The following is a 19,420-nucleotide window of genomic DNA, read 5'->3' as shown; positions in this document are numbered from 1 at the left end:
TCTCTTTGTGGACAAGAGGAAGCAGAGTAGATAGACAGTGTGCGTGTGGCTGGGAAAGGGGGAAAATGCAGGTGAACGATGTGTCGACTATTCATGGCGTCCCTAGAGGCCGTGTTGGCCACTTGGGTCACGCTCTGAAAAGGCACGCACCCGGTGTGGGGAAGAGGGAGATTAGAGGAACGCAGGAGGCGGTGAACGTCTCCGTGACTTCCACCCCCGCTGCGGATGGGGGTTCGAATACTTTGCACGGTGAAAATGCATCCTCACGTCCACCCCGAGTGGAGGAAGGGAATACGAGCTCGATGCGGGTGGACCAGAACTCACTGGATGGGATACGCGGCTGCTCAATTCAACTAAGCCGTGAAGCGAGCCCAAGGACCGAATCGATGACGCACAGTTCTTTTGACACTAAACGAAAGGGAAGCCCCGCATTGTTCATGCAGGCGGCATCCACGAATTCTTTTAGGAGGCGTGAAAAGTACTTGACGAATCGAGAATTGTATCTTCAACTTTGTTATGAGCAACAAATGCGGCGTCGTGACCCGAGAAATGGCCTTGACAGGAAGGGGGAGGACTACTTTTATTATAATCATCGAAGCAAGGGTTGCTACATCCCACGTGACCCTCCAAAGGACACCCTATTTCTCACATATAACCATATTTTTGAATACACTGATGGATCTCGGTTTAAGCGTGTTGGAGATGCAGAATCACCGCGACCCAACCCCGGTATGGTGGAGACGCGGACAGGCTCACTCAATTCACTCAAGAGGGTGAGTCAGAAGGAGCTTGCCATGGCTGCCTTCACTAAAGAGGGGTACTCCATTCCGGATCACAGTCTCTTCCCGAGCTCACCAGGAAGACCAAGATCTCAAAATTCAAGGACAGTATCCGTTGATTTGGCGCGAAGCCTACATGTATCTGATCTGCGTATTCAACCTTTTCGGAAGCACGTCATCATTGAAGACGTCATCTCGAAGAATAGTCAACGAGTGTCAAAGGTGATGGATGGAGTCAGTAGTGTAGTGGCGAAGGGAAAGGTGAATTGGAATGACGTCCCAGCGAATCTCCGTCGTGCCCTCAGTGACGAGCAGGTCCGCCACGCCGCGACGCTTGAAAGTGAAACGGCATCGGCTCTAACAACAGGATACCGCATGGATGGAACGGGATTTAAGCGATACATGACAGATGTCTATTCGTCTCCATTGAGCTTAGTTGTTAGGGATGAACGAATAGAGCCCTCCAGCACATTGCAACAAACTTCAAAACGCCAGCAAGTTGTCTTCACAGACCACGCTGACCGGGTGCTGCTGGGCTTTTCGGAAAATATTCGTTTGCCCGTGATGAACAGCGATGGCAGACCACCGTGCCAACTGATGTCTGCGCCTGAGGAAAACGACAAACCAGAGAGTGGGGAAGGAGGAATTGCTGGACCGGATTCATTATTTAACACGCCGCAATTACCGGGGGATGACAGCCCCGTCCAGGCTTTGTGCTCATCTCCTCAAGGTGAAGAACGGTCGGTGCTTCTTCCTCCGGTGGTGATTGCGGCAATGCGGGATGCGGCGTGGTTTGACTCTGTCGGTTTGCGTAAATTACAATTCGATGAAACGCCGGTGCCGTGGTCCTCGCGGCTACCGGAGAAGCCGTTACCTTTCGAAACATCACGCCTTCAGTACTGTCGGAATTATGACGTTGGAGATGCCAATCCCCCGCAGGCAATGATGCACTGGTCACAGGCGCGGAAACTTCTGTAAGGAGTTGAGAAAAAAAAAAAAAAAAAAAAAAAAAGAGGGGGAGTTGAAGGGGTGGCTTCTCCTGTTTTCACGCATTGATGGAAGTACGTGGGAGGGAATGCCCCCTCCCCTCTTCTCGAGAAGAAAAACGCTGAAAAAATAAAACACAATAATGATACCACCGGCAAAGAGAAATAAGAAGGGGCAAAAAAAAAAAAAAAGAAAAAAAAAACAGGAGATGGAAGCGATGTATAAAATGGCCAGTACTTTTTTCTTTTTTTCTTTTTTCTTTTTTTTTTTGTTTTAATCTCCTGTTGTTGTTGTTGTTGTTTTGTTTCCTTTTGCGATGTCACATGAACGGAGCACCAAAACCCGCAACACCGAACGGAATGGTGAAAGTGACAGGAGAAAAAATATATTTTTATGTATAAATGTGTTTGGGAGTGCGCATCGTCTGCGTGGATTTTCCTTTTTTTTTTTTTTTTTTATTGTTTTTACCCCCCCCCCCCCCCCCCATCCCCACTCTTCGCTTACGGCTTGTCAATGCATGTGCATTGGTATGTACATAACCTTGTTGTTAAAAAATGCGATTGTACTTGTCTTAAACCACTAGACCCACTTTTTGGTTTGTCTCTTTCTTTTTTGTTGTTGTTGTTGTTGTTTGTTTATTTCTTTTCTTTTCTCTTTTCTTTTCTGGCGTGTATGTGCAGAAATGCATTTCACCGTTTAGACGTTTTGTATGTGTGCGTGTGTGTGTGTGTTGTCTTTGAAACACACGCACACAAACACACGTCTTCTTCTTTTTGTTGTTTTTGGGGGGGCGTGTGTGAATGATCGGCTGCGTTACGGACCGCCCTTCTCTTCTCTTCTCTTCTCCATCTCCCTCTGTGTATTTGGTTGGTTATTCGGCTGCGGTCATACGCACAGGGCAAGGGAAGGGGGCGGGGTGCAGAGTTGCCGTCATTCGGCGGCTAACATTTCATCACGCACGCACACACACACACCTTGGCAAGGAACGGTAGAAGTAATTATAAGCAACACAGCAAGGATCGAAAAAAATAATCGTTTGCATACACTTGTTTTTTTCTTTTTGTTTTTTTTTTTTTTTTTTTTTTGGAGAGAACACGAGCGAGAGAGAGAGAGAAGGAAGAAGGCTCATGGAAAAGGCGGATTTTGAGAAAACGCCCGCAAATATTAGGCACAATCAATTGATTTTGCTCCGATTACTTAGCGGTTTGCTTCTCAAGTGGCGAGAAATTGTGAAGGCGGCCAAGCAACACCCTGAGATTGCGCATTGTTTATTTGACACCCCCACAAGGGATGGTGATCCCTCGCAGATAACAAAGTGGACATGCAAGACGGTGTCGAAGGAAGAACATCCACCAAATAGCGTTCAACACAGTACAGGAAAGGGGGAAAAAAGACGTGCCGTTACTGCAGAGCCATGCACTCAGGGCGGTGAACACAAGGGTGAAGAGGGTGGCATGCCATCAACACACCTTCATTCCCATGCATCAGCAGCATCTTCCTTACATGAAGAATTCATACATGACTTGTTGCCAGATATTGACTGGATACATGCGCTGCAAGGACAGTATTTATTGATCCCGCAGGAAAATGATTCCCCTATGGCTAAACAGAGGTACAAGATGCACTGTCCCGAAGAAATACTGGATGATCATATGTTAGAAAACGTTATAAAGTCCGTTCGTACGGCTTTTAATGGAATGCGTGCCCTGCAATTGACGATGGAGCGGCGCAATAAAGGTGTTGTGTCCACAAGTGTAGATGACACCGCGATGGCGTTTCAACGACATGGAAAAGGAATGACAATTGCCAGTGGTCTAGTGAGTCATACTTTGGTGGCTCAGTTTGTCCAACTTTGTGCGACATACCACCGTGAACTTCGGGAAACATTGTTGAAACTGCATGGATCCCTTCTCAGACGTATGATGCACATTTTAAATGAGGTAATATACGAGTTGCAAGGGATGAAACGTGGTCTGCGGGACTCGGTCGAGCTCTGCTCCATGCAGAAAAAACATATCCGCCGCCTCTCAACCGAATTACACGGCGAAGAGCAAATGCGACCACAATCCCATGACACACGGCGTGCGTCTTCTTGTCATCCCCCTAACCTATTTGCTGCGAAAAGTGGTGACTGCACAGCTTTACAAATGGGAGCTTCTCGTACCACACAACCCTCGCTTGGGGCTTCTTATTCCTTGCCTGAAACGCGAAGTTTACTTGAATACCGGATGTTTATTCACGAGGGGAAAAGGAAATACGGGCGTCACGAAAAAAATGGAGGAGGAGGAGGAAGCGTTACGCAGCGAGAATGCTTGGAAAATCCAGTGGAACATGATTGGAACATCTCCCTGGGTATACAAGACACGTTGCGAACTGGCGGTGGTGACTGTAACTATGAAACGGCGGTGGGGCGCACTTCCAAGGCCTCTGGTTCACGACGGTCATCGCCGCTACCGTTTGGCTTGTCCCTCCCTTTGGAATCCGTCCAGCATTCCACAAACTTGGGGATCAAAACAGAAGAGATTCAGTTTGGCCTTGACTCAGAAGATGCGGAGAGGCACATTGCATTTGCCCACTCTTCTTCTTCGCCGCCAATATTCCAGGAACGCCTCCCAAATTCGCCGCGGGAACCACATGCGTACAACATCCCGCGTTTTGGCTTTGCTGTAGAGGCCAGGGAGGGATCGCCCGGATCTTCACTACATCTTGAGGTAGTTGACGTGGGGCATGCTTCACCTGCCTATTGGGCGCGTCTCGCTGTGGGCGATATCTTGATTGGAATAAACGGCGACGAAATCCCCTCCACAATCGACATGTTGGAAGGCTTCTTGGCACGTCTGTCGCTTAAACCGGGGAGTGGGTTGTCGCTGAAGGTGATATTTGGTGGTGGACGTGGCATCACCGCTCATTTGATCCTGCAGGACGTTTATTCCACACGAAATCCAGTCGATAACTGCTCTTTCCGCAAGAATGACTGTGACGCTTGCAGCGAGCGTTTCGAAAGGGTGAATTCACACAACAATATCAGCACCCACCAGCTTCCCGAGGTGTCTGCACTGGAATCGACGGCATCATCACCCACGCATCAATCTGGACGTGTTGTGCGTGTCTCCGGCAAAGTCATTCGATGGAGTAAGTAACTGAAACCGCTCATTTTGGAATCGGACTCAGCTGTAGCAAATGTGATAAAGAAAAAATTCTTCTTCTGTTTCTCTGCCTCAATCCCGGCTCACAACGACGTTTTCGCCCGATGCAGTTTAAATAAAATTAGTGTTTTTTTGTTTGTGTGCGTGCCTTTTTTTTTTGTTTGTTTGTTTGTTTGTTTCTTTTGGTACCCTTTTGGCCGTGCGAATACGTGCGTGCCACACGTATATAGGAATCATTGAACACACTTATTCATGCATTTAATGCACAAACACATTCGCAGATGCGTTTTTTTTTTGTTTGTTTGTTTGTTTGTTTGTTTGTAGGTCTGTGGGGGATGATATGTTTGTACCCCGCTCTTTTTGACTGGTCTTCCCTTCTTTTTTTTTTCTTTTTTTTTTTTTCTGGAGGCTAACTTTTCTTTTCCCTTCTACATGTGCGTGTGTCTGTTTTTATCCGATGCAATTAAGGGAGGGGAGAGGCTTTTTCCTTCATTTGCAGGCACATGACGGCTTAGTTGTCAGGTGTTTTTTTTCTTGTTTGTTTGGTGGTGGTTTTCTTTGGTATTATTATTATTATTATTGTGACTGCTGGTGTTGTTTTGCCTGATTCTCTTTTAATCATCATTATTAATGCCCGAACTCGAACCCCTCTTCTTTCCCCTTCTCTCTGCCCGTCTCACTGGAGGGTACGAAACGATTAATAAATAAAAACAAACGGGAAAAAAAAAAAAAAGGACGTGGCGGCACGTGAGGAAACAAAAATGGAAGGCGGGGAGTGGGGGGAGGGTGGAGTAAATTGCGGGGGAGAAGGGAATAATGTCATCGTTGGAGGTGTCGCTTGTCGTTGGGGGTGGGAATGTCGGTGGGGCGTGGGCAAAAACGAGGGAAATGAGGATAATTCATTGCGAGCTACTTGCAAGGGTGGAATGTGCTCTGGTGTGCCTGCATGTATACACGCACGTTGATGGTGTGACACCGCATTACGCCATATTTTTATCCCTTTCTCTTTCTTTCTGTTTTTGTTTTTGTTTTTTGTTTTTTGTTTTTGTTTTCCGTCCTATTTAATACTGCCGGGTTTCCCTTTTTTTTTTTTTCCTTTTTTTTTTTTGTTTTGTTTTGTTTTTCTTTTTGCTACGTTTGCATGATGGATGCCCGTACGTCGATTTGCCCACATGTCTGTATATTTGTTTACTACATGTCTGTATGCTTTATGCAATGCCCCCTCTCCTCCACGCTGTGTTTGTTGAGGTGGTTATGCCACACTGTGTTTTGTGCATCTTGTTGTTGTTGTTGTTGTTGTTTTTCCCCTTGACTTGCCAGTAGGTGTGATGGCGCTACGGGTGGTAGGAGGGGGGGAAGAGGAGATGCTGAGCGCACGGGTGCTTGTGAATAACCAAAACACAGTCAGAGCCACCGTCACTCTCCCGAATTCACCGCCTCGTGCGCTGCAGAAGCGAGCAACGGGCGACAGTGCATACGCCCAGTTAAAGCGGGAAATTTGCCCCGTCACCGGGAGGGCTAGGAAAGATTTCACGGGCTTCACTGAGACGAGCCCCTTGCTAAAAAATACAAAACATATACCCGGAATCTTGCGGGAGGACGTGCATCCACATCTGGATGATGTCTACCAACGCGTCATGCGTCGTCTGCAGAGAAAGGCAAATTACCAGGAGATTGGTGCCCCCCCTCTTGCTGTGCAGTTTGGGATCATTGACGATACAGACGAGGAGAAAAGCCGAGAGAAGAACGAATCGGACTCGGAAGATCCCCTCAACTTGGGTCAATCATTAATTTCATCCGGCACAACAACCAAAAGTGGGAGTTCAAGGCACAAGCAGCTGGGACGAGGCATTCCACCATCGGCAGCGCTGGCTCAAGATGGGCATGAGGCGGAAGATGACGCCTTTTTCCTGTCGCAGCAACCGTGCCCCAAGACACTGCGACTGGTTGTTGAGCACGTGACCGCCACCGTGACGGAGAAGCTACGACTTGCAGAGACGGGGTCGTTGAAGAATTGCCTTTGCTTAGTCTTTGAGAGCCGCGCGTTGTTGGAGCGCCTGTTGAAGGAAATTCCGTCCTACTCACAGTTTCAAGGAGAAGGGGAACGGCTACCGACAGCGGCGCAGTTGCAGGAGATGTATCAGGAGTTTAGGCGAAAGCCGGTGGTGCTGCCGACTGCACGGTTTGAAAAGGAACCTAAAAACGGCCATGTTGTGGCCTCCCTCTTTGACAGCAGGACACACCCTCTAAACCCGATGCCTTCACACAGTGGTGAACAACCACTGCAGCAGCAAGAAGAACAAACGGAACTGGGCGTCTCACAAGAAACAACAACCGCCACGAAGACGGGCATCTCCATCTCATTTGATACTCCGAGTTGTCTTACCAGCGAGGAATCAAGGAAGGTAGCACTTTTGGGTGAAGTTGCCATTGTGATTCCCCCGACGTATGCTCAAAGCTCGAGGAAGCGGCAGACGAGTTTCCGTCTTCGAAAGGCGGCTGGTGCGGGGTCTCGCGGCAATCTCCGCTTTTCGGGGAACGGAAGTTCCTTCACGAAGACGGCACCAAATTCATTTGCGCGTGACAACCCTCTCGACACAAAACGGGTACAAGGGCCTGCTTTCTCGGGGAGAGTTGCCGATGATTCCGCCACAAACACGAGTTCTAATACTACTTCTACTACCGCTTCTATTACTGCTGCTTCTACTGCTCCTGGTGGTAGCAATGTTGCCGCGACAGGATTGGACGCGGACACACCGACTGTGGCAGCAAGAACCTCACTCGCTGACACGGAAAGGAAGCAGCGTGCGACACGAATCTTCTCTGTGGGCACCCTCACCGATATGAATAGCACATCCATTGTACATCGAGAGGAGTATGAACAGTTGCAGGCGTACACAAGAACCCTTCTTGTAGAAGTTGAGGAACGGAAACGGGAAATTCGCGAGCTTCAGGAGCAATTGAATGAGGAACTGGACTACACGACACAAAAGCGGAAGGTGATTCAATACCTGCGGGAGACACTTTACAAGGAGTGTAACGTTCTCCGCTCTCAACTCTCCGCGGCGCAGCAGAAACAGATCCACTACCAAAGTCTCTTGAAGGAGCAGCAACAGGCCCTTGCACATGCCGCAACTGTCATGAATGCCGAAGTACGCAGCGCAACGAGCGCATCGACGTGCGAGGGGACACGCCTTCCAAACCTCAGTACGACACGTTTTAGCCCAAACGAGGTTCCCAGCATGGCGGTGTCCATTGGCGCTGGAATGCAGAGTTTTCGGCGTACCAACCCAAATGTCTCCGTTATTGGTGTGGGCCGTGGCAGCACGCATACGGAGGAAAATGAGGATGGCAACGGCTCTGTTGTCGCAATGGGTGCGGCTGCGACGGTTGGAGGCCAACAGATCTCGATTGACATTACGGCGATTCAGAGTCTTTTGGATCTCGTTTTGCTGGCGGTGGAGAACGACCAGTTGATCCCGAGCGTTGCCACCCGAGGCGCCCATGCAAATTTGGGCAATATTGCCAATCTCATGGCAGAAGATCCACACCGCCGTGAGAAGAATATAAAGAAGGAGTTTGCGGAGATGCAGCGGCAGGCGAAGCAAAATTATTCAATTGGTCGGACGCAACTAACAGTGTTGCTTGCATTAAAGGAACAACAAATCAAAGATATGAAAAATTTTTCTGATGTACACTTCCTAAAGGGTTTTTGGAATGATAGGTGTAGTACGCTACGAGACGAGCTTCGACGTGTCCGTAGGGCCGTCCAGGAGGACTTGGAATCTCTTAGGCAGTTTGTCGTCGTGTCAATGGAAAGTATTGCCAGGCGTACGCATGTAGTGGATGCGAGCTTGACGGAGAACAATACCCTTTTCAATACACAGTCAGCATTGCGAGATGTCATTTTATCCGCCCAGTCCCTTTTACTGCCCATGTTAACGACAGAATATGAGCGTGGTTATCACCCATGGCCACTTAAGTTACGCAACACAGCAGACCCTTTTGCCCGTATGATTAAGGCACGGTACGGTGAGAAGCAGTTGTTGCTTTTGCGGGAAGAAATGAATGCACTAAGCAGCATCTACCTGGAGTTACATCATTACGTGATGAAGAATCTTGTGTCACCTGTCATAAAGCGACCGTTGCCGGGTAAAACTCTGTGGAACCTGTGTGCATTGTTGGCCATGAACAATTGCACTTCAGCCGAAGTTTGGACGCGGGTGCGGGAAAAGTACACACGGGATATGACCCTCCGAAAGAATATTGCCGCATTAAACATGTCGATTCTAACTTTGATGTATCGCCAACGCATAGTAACGGAGCGCTCTACGGAAGCCATGCAACAAGCCGGCATGGACCCACGGCTCAGTGGTTTACCGGTCCAGCGCACAGTTAACATTATTGCGGAAAGACTGCACAGGGTGATTGCCGAACGCGCAACTCTACGAAAGCAACGGCAGGAAAATGCACGTGACGTTTATCGGATTTGGAAGAAGAGTCAGATTGACGTGTATGAGGGGTATACTCCGCCGAGCCAACCGCAACGACTTGTTCTGGCTGAGATGCACACCGATGCGCAGAGACCTTTGCTCGCGGTGCTCTCCACCTCTCATCGTGGTGAGAATAACTCTCTGGGGAATGCCTTCTTTTCCGCGAACAAAAGTGCCAACTTTTGGGATCACATGCTCTCCACAGAAAAAGAGGGAGAGAGGTCAACGGAGGAAGGAGACTCACCGATATCGGCACAATAATCACGGACACCACTGGAGGAAACTTTGGATGGTTTTTCTTCCAACACGAGGGAATCGCCACCGTAAAAGAAGTGGAGGAAAAAAAAGGGGGGGGGGGTTAAGGGACCACATGACTTTTGGCAAGAGGGCTCTCAGAGAAAAAGTAACAGGGGGAGCTTGTATGTTATGTAAAATTGAAACGATGTCAAAAAAAAAAAAGAAAAAACATTTGTTGTTGTTTGTGCTACTGGTGATGGTGGTGTGGAGGTCTTTTTATTTCCATTCCACCATTTCTCTAAGGAGACGCTGTTTTGTTTTGTTTTGTTGTTTCTTCTCTTCTCTTTTTGGTGATTCACGTCTGCGTTGTGGGTGGTGCACTTTAATTGCTTTTTGTGTGGCGAAGTCACGTTTATAGCCGGCATTGTCAGGAGTGTTGGAAATGCGTAGAATCCCATCCTTTTTTGAGGCGCCCGCCACTTTGGCTACCGCGATTTCGAGTAGGAGCCACCACTGCGGCGGCAGTTTTGGTGGAAATGATGGGCGGAGCAGCCGCACGGACGGCGGGGCCAATTATTCCCCCTGCTGCTCCACACATGGGATTCGGGGCCACCTTAACTTGGCCCCGCTTCCACACCCGACGCAGTTGGAGGCGTTGCCGTTCCGGAGTGAGCAGTGGCGTCGGGCATTCTGTCAGTTGTACCGCGTCATCTTTAAACTGCACCGGTCACGCCTGCTCCCCGTGCAACGCGAGTTTGGTGACCGCTTTGTGCAGGTGGAGTTCCAGCGACACATGGATGCCACTGAGAAGCATGCGCGCATTTTTTACCAATCGTGGTACGGGTATGTGGCGCAGCTGGAGGCCGGCGAGACATCACGTGAATTTACGGAGGAGGAACGAAGTCAATTGACGCCGGAGCAAAAAGAGACACTGCGTGAATTGCGAGGGCACGTGATGCGGGTGCGTCAGACAGACCCGGACTTTGCGCTCTGACCCGAGAAGGGGGGGAGAAAAAATACGGCATGTTCCTTCTATTCCTACTGTGGCAGAAGACACTCAACTCCACGTCTGATCCTTTTGCAATCACGTCACACCTTGCCTTTCCCCCCCAAACAACAACATTACACATACGCTGACGGCAGTTGTCATACAGCCACCACTTAGTTCTTTTTTCTTCTTTCTTGTTGTTGTTGTTTTTGGCGGTGTTTATTCCGTAGTGAAGGGAAAAAGCAAATTTAAGGGAAAAAAGGGGGGGAGGGAAAAATCATAAAAGAGGGGAAACGGTCTGGAGCACGTGTGTTGAGGAAACGTGGCCGTGTAGAGGTGGAGAGGCAATCACCATCATCATCACACTCCCCTTGCACAGACGGCACCCTTCCCCCTCGTAAGGCGAAGGGGAAAAGACAGAAAGGGAAAAAAAAAAAAAAAGAAAAAAGGAAGAAAAGCAAAAATGGACTTAAGAGTCGGGCGGCGGCGAACGGCTTTGACGGGGCCTCAGTCCCCAAACACAACGAACGCTGGCGGCAGCACCAACAACAACTCCTGCGGTGTGGGTGGCGCCTTTTCATCGAACGGAGGCGCTCAGCAAAATTCCAATAATGCTGGCGGTCGCACCAAATCGCGCCTGTTGCCGATGTCACGCAACAATAGTCTGTCGGCGCCGCCACCGCCGGCGTGGAAATCAACAGGACTGGCGTCTGGCACACACATCCGCAGGAGGCCACCGTCCGTCCCGGGACGGACAGCCTCGCCGTTGCAAACACGCCCCGGTGTCACACGGTTAAAGAAGGAGATCATTGAGCACCGATCCGATCCGTCTCCCGCTCCTTCACGTCCACCGCGCACGTTTACAAAACATTCGCTTGCGGCCTCACCGCCACTGCTTTCGCTGAATCCACTAACTGGACTGCGTGGCATGATGGACCACCAACGTATCACGAGCGCATTTTATCATGGTAACGATAGAGGAAAGCTTTTCACACTGAACCGACCAGCAAAAACTAATCAAAGAAACCCCATTATTCCAGATTCTGGCACGGCGACGCCGAGCTCTCCGGTATCAGGATCTCGTGGTGTTGGACGTCGCAACATTGTGCTGGATGTAAAACAAGGCTCCCGGCCAGTTACAGGACGGAAACATGTGCTAGAGGCACTTCCGCAAGCAATTAGAACGGCCGCTGAAGACACAGTGCGTAGCTATAAGGAGTTGTGCGAAGCATTGGGACAAGCGCCACAAGATGCGTGGATTGACGCAGTATTAGAGGGTGTCAATAAGGCCGCGACTTTGTCCCGTACAACATGTATTGGTGTTGGGTCTCCAGCTGAAGTGAGGTTTAATGCGAAGGAGCGCGAGAAGTTAGCCGCAACAGCGGGCGTTTACCTTGATCACGGGCAAACAAAAAAAGTGGGAACTAAAACATCTCTCACTAAAAGGCCGCGAGCTGTAGAAGGGAAAGGAGGCGGTGTGACTCCAAATTTATGTGGGCATTCTGTTGCCACGCGCGACCCTAGAGAATTACCCGCTGTCGACATGGATAAGGATTCTGCGGGTAAAGACACCATGTTGGATCGTATGGTGGTGTACTGCCAACACCTCCGACCGTATCAGCAGAAGATGGACGTACTGAGACAACGTAGAAAAGATGTTGAAGATGCCCTGGGACGGTTCTTGGCACTCTGCCAGAATTGTTCCGATCCCGGGGAAACCAGTTCTAAACTTGTTGCCGTGAACGCACTTGAATCACACGCGAACTTGCTTACAGATGGACTAAAGGACCTGCAAAGATGCAATGTGGCTCTCTTGTTACGACTGAGGGAATATTCCCGTGAGGTGCGGAGACCGTTGGGATTGGTGGGTTGTGAACTGGAGACAAATGCCGTCGGACAGCAGCAGTTGGAGAAGAAGTCGCCAGGAATGAAGGAAAATGAAAATATGACTTCACTGTTCAACGTGCCATGCACGGAGGATGTAGCATCTCCGAGGAAATCTATAAATTTTCCATCCACAAAAGATCCTCCCTATGCCTATTTGAATTTCCTGCGCGAGGAGGAGAGCCGCATCGTGCAGCAGCTAAATGAGGTGTGCTCGCGGGTCCGCGAGGCCCTGACAAACGGATTAACGGTTACAATTGCAGATGAGGCCATGCTGGAGACGCCGTTGTTTCTGTCGTCAGCTACAACTGGCCACCCCCTGTCTTTTGAAAGGGAACATCAGCAGCAGCAGCAGCCCAAGAGGGTTACCGGCCAGGGCTTTTCTTCATGCAATCTGGTGGGTTCAGGAGCCACAGACAACAGCTGCCGTACCACCCCGCCTAATTCTGCCACCACTGAAGACGCGAACACTTGCGGGCCATTTGTGGGCGTTGCGCTGGTGGACTGGGTGTCGTTGGTGGACGACGACGATAACAATATTGACGATCACACCGGCAGCAACAATAGCAACAGCTGTTCTCACAAGCATGCCACTGGCAATCCGAAGCTGGTGTTGGGGGGCGGCAGAAAGTGTCTCTCATTTCATTCCCCTCCCAAAAGAAGAGCTGGCGGCAAGGTTGCCGTTCGGCGAACCAAATCGACATCCGCGCCTAACGCAGCGCAGAAAAGGAAGAACGTGGGGAAGATGGCAATGATAACAAAAACACCAACCACCACCACCACAACAACAACAACAACAGTGAAGCATAAGAAGAGCAAAACTTTATCGAAGACTGGTAGCACGTCGAGCGCCACGGAAGTTATTCTTGCAGTGCATATAAAGGAGGCAGAAGAAACATGGAGGGCCATCAAGGGGCTGGCAGGTGTGGGAGTTGCACGGGGCTCCTTTAAGAGGCAAATTATACGTACGGAATCAAAACAGAAAGGTGTAGGGAATAAAGATTTCACACCGGAACTAACACCGCAACATGAACAGCCTTCAGGAGCTAATTTATTTATTTCAACGCCGCCAAAGATTGAACTAGAGCATAATACTACAAACAAATTTTATGGTTTTTGTCCAGAAGACAAATTAGAGGAAGAAGCTGCGCAGGGGAAAACCCTCGGTGTCAGTTTAGCATCGGATGTGTCTAAATATAATGAAACGAATAAAAAGGAACCGGCGGAAGTTATTTGCCAGTTTTTCCGCCGCCACATGCAAGAGAAAAAACGCCAGATAAATGAACTGCAGCAGCTACAGATGTCGACTGTTGCATCATTATCATTGGAGCGAAGTGCCGTTTGTAAAGCGGAGTTTAATACAGATGTGGCGATGGCAACCCGCATTCAGTGTTGTTGGCGCCAACGTATGGCTCGAAGGATGCTGCAGCAGCGACGGGAACGAGTAGAAAAAGAGGCGCGGCAGCAGCAGAAGTGGCATATTGAAAATGTCATGGCGTTTCGAATTCAGCGTTTGTTTGCCAAAATCGTAGCGCGACGGCGTCTGCGTGAAGCGACACAGATGCGGTGTGCTGCCTCAAAGGCCCTTCAATTTGGCGCTAAAATGGCTGAAAACAACCGAACCGATGGGAACAATGAAAAGAGTTCGCGTCTGATGAAGTTACGAGAACGGTTCGAACAGGCGCGTGAGAGACGCAGGAACCTTCTACGTTCTACCCCCGATGGCACGAACTCTTTTTCCGACGCCATTATCCATCCCCCCTGTAGTAGTAGTAGTCCGTTGGATAAGGCGTTGCCAATAGAAAAGCAGCCACCAGAGTTGGAGCCGCAACCAGAGAATGGGGTAACCGCAAAGGTTCCGCCGTTAGAACTTAAATCCAGTGGCATTTCAACCTTTGATATTGAGGGTTATCAACCAGAAACGGAAAACTTTAACGTCTGTATCCTGCATCGTCTACTACGTGCGCCGAAACCCCTTCTCTATATGACTCGTGTCTTGTGTGATGCGTATCCCACACAGCCGGTTTCCGCGCTGGCCTTCTTGAAGGCTGCGGAAGAGGCGAAGTATAAAGGGGGAGGCAGAAGCAGTAGCCGTCAGCGGACAACACAAGAAAAAGAGGGGAAAAAGAAGGAAGGAGATAAAGAAGGAAAGGAAGATAAAGTTCCTTCCAAACAGCAGGAGGAGGGTCAAGAAATCCGTGAGAAGAACGAAAAGGGAAGGGGCGCGCATCATCAACAGAAAATGAAGGATGAAAGTGAAATGCGGTGGGAGTTGCGTCCGTATCGCATGATTAGACACGGCCTCATTGCTCGGAAAGCCGCCATGATAAACCGGGAAGGCACCAAACACGTGTGTCCCTTTTCCATCCGCGTAAAGAGCTTTGTGGAGGAGAATGAAATGAAGCATGAGCAGCCAGTGGCAAAAGGCTTTCAACGGCCGTTTGAGCGTTGGGGCACTGCGCATGCTTTTCAAAGACGGGTTTTTAGTGCTGCCGCGGAGTATGCGTGGAAACTTATCTTTAGTCATACGCCGCATGACGACTACAAACAACGAATGCTGAAGACAAAGGAGGAACAGGAGGCACGTCTCGAGCGTGTGGAACAAAGAAATCGTATGATTCTTGCCTGCTACTGCGTTCGCTCCGAGCGAGAATGGTTGAAGGAGGCATCAAAGGATCTTGGTTTTGTTGCGCGTATCTGGAACCCAAAGAAGTCGCTGGATCCTAATGATCCCGATTTTGAGCGGCATTGCCGTGAAACATACGAATTCGTGGAAGACTTCCTCTACCAATGTTTTCCGACTATCACAAATCTTGACGAGGCGCCTACATTCCTCATGGGCGCAGGTATTTTCTTTCTACTGAAGTCCATGCTTGCGTACAATCGGGAGAAGGAGGAGGAAGACGACAAGACTATGGGTGACGGGTTAGCCGTTTATGTAGACAAGATTGAAGGCCGACGAGCTGATCCCGAGAGTGCCGCCATCTCGTACCTGTCGGATCTTCTACTAGCCCCACAGCAACAGAAGGCGATTTCCACATGTGAGGTGTTGAACCTCCTTGACAACCTTACACTTTGGTGTCGTTTTCCAGAGCCAAGGAGGGCAGTCACCACCGCAAGTGGTCTTGGTAAGAAAAACGACGAGGTCAACAGGAATACCGCTCACGGTAGCATGGGTGATGATGTCGATTTCTCTGATACATGTGAGGGAATGTATGAACGGACGATACGATCAATTGAAGCCACCACGCGGCTAAGCGACTTTGACACGGTCTCCTTTACCACCTCGCATGGTGAAAGTAGCGCTAAAATGTCTGAAGACCGGCGCCCGCGTTTGCGGCAGGTGTTGCGCACGCCGCTTTTGAAGTCATCACCGGCCAAGCGTCTAGACGATGCGGCTTTTGATGCAAGGATTGCGCATAACGCCAATAATAAGAAGAATGGTGTGGAGCTGGAGATTGTGTACCCGAAGGGATATCTTGTTGGTCTTAGTGAGCGGTTGATGCGTGCCATTCTTGGACTGAGGGTTGAATTGGAGGTCTGCGAGGATTTGGACGCCACAATTTAACAGAGAGAAGAAGAAACGCGGGTTATATGCCTGCTTTTGCGTGGCAAAGTGGTTGGAGGCAGAGCATCATCATTGTGGATATGTGTGTGTGGGTGTGTGTCTGAGTATGCATGTTTCTTTCCAGTGGAATGCGGGGGAATGAAAGATAAGTGTAGAGGTGGTGATGGGAAACTGTGAGCGGACAAAAAATAAACGGAAAAGGAAAATTGCAAGATAATATATATATATATATATTAAATTTTGCGATTTTCCCTATCCTTTTTACGCCATACGTCGATTTATGGTTTTGCTTTGTGTGAATTTTGCTCTAAACTTGTTTGTTCCTTTTTTGTTGTTGTTGTTTTTTTTTCCCATATTTATATTTATATATAAATATATAATTCTAAAGTTGTGTTGTTTGACATTTTGGTTTGTTTTTTTTTGTTTTGTTTTTTAAACGGTTTTCTTCTTTTACTATTTTCTTGGCATTTTGTGCTTGTGGGTGGTGGTGGTGGTGGTGAATTTACGGTTTTTTTTGTTTTGTTTTTTGTTTTGTTTTGTTTTTTGGGGGAGGTGGGATTCAGAAACCTCTTTTTTGTTGTTTGTTTGTTTGTTTTTTCTCAAGTGTGTGCATGCACATCGATGTGTATTTTAACAGAAAAAGAAGGAAAGAAACGGCTGCTTTGGAGGTTCACGACGACTGACTGACTGAATGGGAAGGGAGGGGAGGGGAGGGGAAGCGTGGACCCTCCTTCTGTTGGTGTCTAACAATAGAAGGGGAACATGCGGCACGCATTTAACCAGAGGGGGGGAGGGAAAGAAAAGTACTTAACAGCGGCGAACAAGTGGTGTAAGGGAGAGGGAAGGGGGGCGGCTACACACATATTGATCCACTTATTTTTGCTTTTTAATTGTGTGCGTAGATGTTTGCCATCTGAATTGAGGGTGACGAGGGGGGGGGAGGAAGAGAAAAACGGTGTTGGGAAGTGTGTTTCCCGCCCATCCAGTGAAGCAGTAGAAGGAGGATCGAGCTGAAATTGTATGCATGTGTGCCCGCATTGCCTTTGTCCCTCTCTCTCTCTCTCTCGGAATGCGCCTGTGGGAGGATGACGACTGTCCGTGAAACGTGTTGTTGTTGTTGTTGTTATATTTGTGTATATTTATGTTGGTTATTTGTGGCCTTTTTTCTTTCTTTCTTTCTTTTTTTTTTGTGTTTTATTATTATTATTATTGTTTCTAGGCCTCTTTTTATTTGTGCGTTTATGGGATGGCGATGTTTACAGCGCCGCAACCCCATACGACCATGGCGGTGGCTCTGGCCAGAACTGCACGGCATGCTTTTGAGTGCTTATTTGGCATCGTTTCATGTACGCATGTCTCTGTCGTTGTGTCTTTTACCGTTTCTTTCCTTTTTTTTTTTTGTTTTACTTACGCTCACATACACACCTTTTCTTTTCTTTTTCTTTTCCTTTTTTACTTCTTTTTGCTTGCCCTCGTTTGTTTGGCTTTGCCGACACATGTGCACAGGGAAGGCCGGATAAGTTTCTTCATTCCGCTCAAAGTGGCACCTCTCTTTCTTCTTTTTTTTTTTTCTTTCTTTTCTCTTTTAGGAATAATTAATTGGCTGCCGCCGCCGCACACAGTGGATTGGCAACTGTCTGCCTTGCCTCGTCGGTCTGTTGTTATTGCTGTAGTTTCCGTCGTCGTTTGGGACTCTCTCGGTTGATTCGGCGCCCCTGCCTTGCTTCATATAATTTTTGGCTTTGCCGCGCCCCTCGTCCGGGTGCAGTCGCAGTTTGATTCTTTTTGGTTTTTGTTTGTTTGTTTTTCTTCGGGGAGAAGGAGTAAAAAGAGGGGGGGTGAGAACACTCTTTCTTGCCTTTCTTTTTTCGCGCGCGTCTACTGCTTGCGGGTGAAGAAGGCATCGTCCTCGGCTGTGTTTCCCCTCCCCCCAAGTGGTCCAAAGTGCAGTGAGTGACAAGATTGGGGATAATTTCTTGGCTGGGTATCAACCACCCCCGCAGCGCGTCAGAAGTGTTGGTTGTGGTGGGGGGGTCACTTGCGTTTACTCTGCGTGTGTGTGTTTGCGTGTGTGTTTTGTGTTAAGTGAAGGAGGAGAGTTATTTACATGCGGGGAATGTGGCGGTTGACGCTACCACTTCGCACCTCTTCGTCCTCATTCTCCAACAGCCGGCGTCTTGTGGGACGCGAAACGGTCTTTTTGCCATGGAACGCGCGGCCGTGGCCCTCGTACGAGACACATGCCGACCAGTGGCGTTTTCTTGACCGCACTCTCTCCGCCGTTGTTGGCATGACACCAGCGGAGGTCTCGGCGAAGTCCTTGCGACTCTGCCCGCGACGTCTTCTGCAGGACATTGAGGACCCTGCGCTCATGCTGCAGCGTCGACGACAGCGTGCACTGAAGCAGCAACAGGAACAGGAACAGCAGCGGCGGCGGCGAAGGACGGAGGAACCTTCACTCAACACATCGGCGGGGGCACGCACAAGCTGTGCCGTGACGACAAGCAACACCAACAAGGACAAGAGTGCGTGTGGCGTACTGGAGGAGAGAAGGAAAAGCACGGCTGTGGCCAAGTCGGCACCTGCGAGTATTCCTTTCCCTACAGTTGCTTCCTCCACAACCGGCCGCGGGAGCAATCGTGCTCGAAAGAAGAGGGAATTGTTGGACCCTCCTGTTGGGATGCCGGAAGACATTCCCGCATCGTCCTCATCCCTATCTGCAGCAACTTCCCCACCAGCAGCAACAAGAACAACAACGGCAGCAGCAGTCTGTGTTCCTGCAACGGTGACTGCTCCGAAGACTTCTATTAATGCTTCTATTACCAACTTTGGGAATACTTCGGCCAATCGATCATCATCTTCTTGCTCTTCTTCTTCGGCACGTACCCCCGCAACAGCACTGGACACTAAGACGCCAGTGCGCCATCCACGCACCGAGAAGACCACAACCGCTGAAACGTTGGGAAAGGGAGAAAAGAGGAACACGAACAATGGCAACAAATTGATCCAGCATGAGTCTAAAATGTTAACAAGTACAGCCTCTATCGAGGCGATAAAAAATGAAGAGACGGAGGAGTCACGTATGGCAGCGAGGGAATTTGCCGATTTGAAGGAAAGCACCTCCATTTTGCATCCCCCGCTAAGAAAATTAAAACAGTCACGCAGTCAAGGCAAAGGAGGCAAGCGCGGTAATAAGTAACTTGCCTCACTAACAAAGGGCAAAGTCTCCCATTGCGGATGATGATAAGGATTTGACAGGCGAGGTATGCAGGAAAAGGCTCCTTTAGTTGAAGAGACACCAATACCAAGGTATAAACCGCCTTGAAATGTAAGATGCA

At 49.1% G+C, this 19,420-nt stretch overlaps 6 protein-coding genes across 6 annotated transcripts, besides 26 other annotated features; all 6 read left to right on the top strand.

Annotated features, from left to right (window-relative positions):
• Positions 1-19,420: part of a sequence feature (heterozygous, non-Esmeraldo-like haplotype) that runs on past the window's edge.
• Positions 66-1,757, top strand: Tc00.1047053509229.60 (hypothetical protein, conserved; the record flags this gene model as incomplete). The annotated part of the gene is made up of 1 exon (XM_808928.1): positions 66-1,757. One exon carries the CDS (start codon positions 66-68, stop codon positions 1,755-1,757), a length of 1,692 nt encoding a protein of 563 aa, XP_814021.1.
• Positions 1,767-1,791: a microsatellite.
• Positions 1,943-1,968: a microsatellite.
• Positions 2,004-2,041: a microsatellite.
• Positions 2,200-2,232: a microsatellite.
• Positions 2,379-2,398: a microsatellite.
• Positions 2,399-2,431: a sequence feature (A-rich).
• Positions 2,473-2,497: a microsatellite.
• Positions 2,592-2,612: a microsatellite.
• Positions 2,816-2,851: a microsatellite.
• Positions 2,894-4,906, top strand: Tc00.1047053509229.50 (uncharacterized protein; the record flags this gene model as incomplete). The annotated part of the gene is made up of 1 exon (XM_808927.1): positions 2,894-4,906. One exon carries the CDS (start codon positions 2,894-2,896, stop codon positions 4,904-4,906), a length of 2,013 nt encoding a protein of 670 aa, XP_814020.1.
• Positions 5,038-5,095: a microsatellite.
• Positions 5,202-5,234: a microsatellite.
• Positions 5,288-5,314: a microsatellite.
• Positions 5,919-5,964: a microsatellite.
• Positions 5,994-6,042: a microsatellite.
• Positions 6,191-6,213: a microsatellite.
• Positions 6,241-9,666, top strand: Tc00.1047053509229.40 (hypothetical protein, conserved; the record flags this gene model as incomplete). Its single annotated transcript, XM_808926.1, has 1 exon — positions 6,241-9,666. One exon carries the CDS (start codon positions 6,241-6,243, stop codon positions 9,664-9,666), a length of 3,426 nt encoding a protein of 1,141 aa, XP_814019.1.
• Positions 10,085-10,636, top strand: Tc00.1047053509229.30 (hypothetical protein, conserved; the record flags this gene model as incomplete). The annotated part of the gene is made up of 1 exon (XM_808925.1): positions 10,085-10,636. The coding sequence occupies one exon, from the start codon at positions 10,085-10,087 to the stop codon at positions 10,634-10,636; it is 552 nt and encodes a 183-aa protein (XP_814018.1).
• Positions 11,057-11,094: a sequence feature (T-rich).
• Tc00.1047053509229.20 (hypothetical protein, conserved) lies at positions 11,094-16,082 on the top strand (the record flags this gene model as incomplete). Its single annotated transcript, XM_808924.1, has 1 exon — positions 11,094-16,082. The coding sequence occupies one exon, from the start codon at positions 11,094-11,096 to the stop codon at positions 16,080-16,082; it is 4,989 nt and encodes a 1,662-aa protein (XP_814017.1).
• Positions 13,271-13,313: a microsatellite.
• Positions 16,296-16,324: a sequence feature (AT_rich).
• Positions 16,435-16,464: a sequence feature (AT_rich).
• Positions 16,486-16,514: a microsatellite.
• Positions 16,590-16,625: a sequence feature (A-rich).
• Positions 16,776-16,799: a microsatellite.
• Positions 17,243-17,271: a microsatellite.
• Positions 17,452-17,550: a sequence feature (A-rich).
• Positions 17,635-17,669: a sequence feature (A-rich).
• Positions 18,190-19,281, top strand: Tc00.1047053509229.10 (hypothetical protein, conserved; the record flags this gene model as incomplete). Its single annotated transcript, XM_808923.1, has 1 exon — positions 18,190-19,281. The coding sequence occupies one exon, from the start codon at positions 18,190-18,192 to the stop codon at positions 19,279-19,281; it is 1,092 nt and encodes a 363-aa protein (XP_814016.1).

Source organism: Trypanosoma cruzi, genomic scaffold, assembly GCF_000209065.1.
Source record: "Trypanosoma cruzi strain CL Brener 1047053517177 genomic scaffold, whole genome shotgun sequence".
In the NCBI taxonomy this organism is placed as follows: Eukaryota; Euglenozoa; class Kinetoplastea; order Trypanosomatida; family Trypanosomatidae; genus Trypanosoma; species Trypanosoma cruzi.
This window is presented reverse-complemented; position numbering and strand designations above follow the sequence as displayed.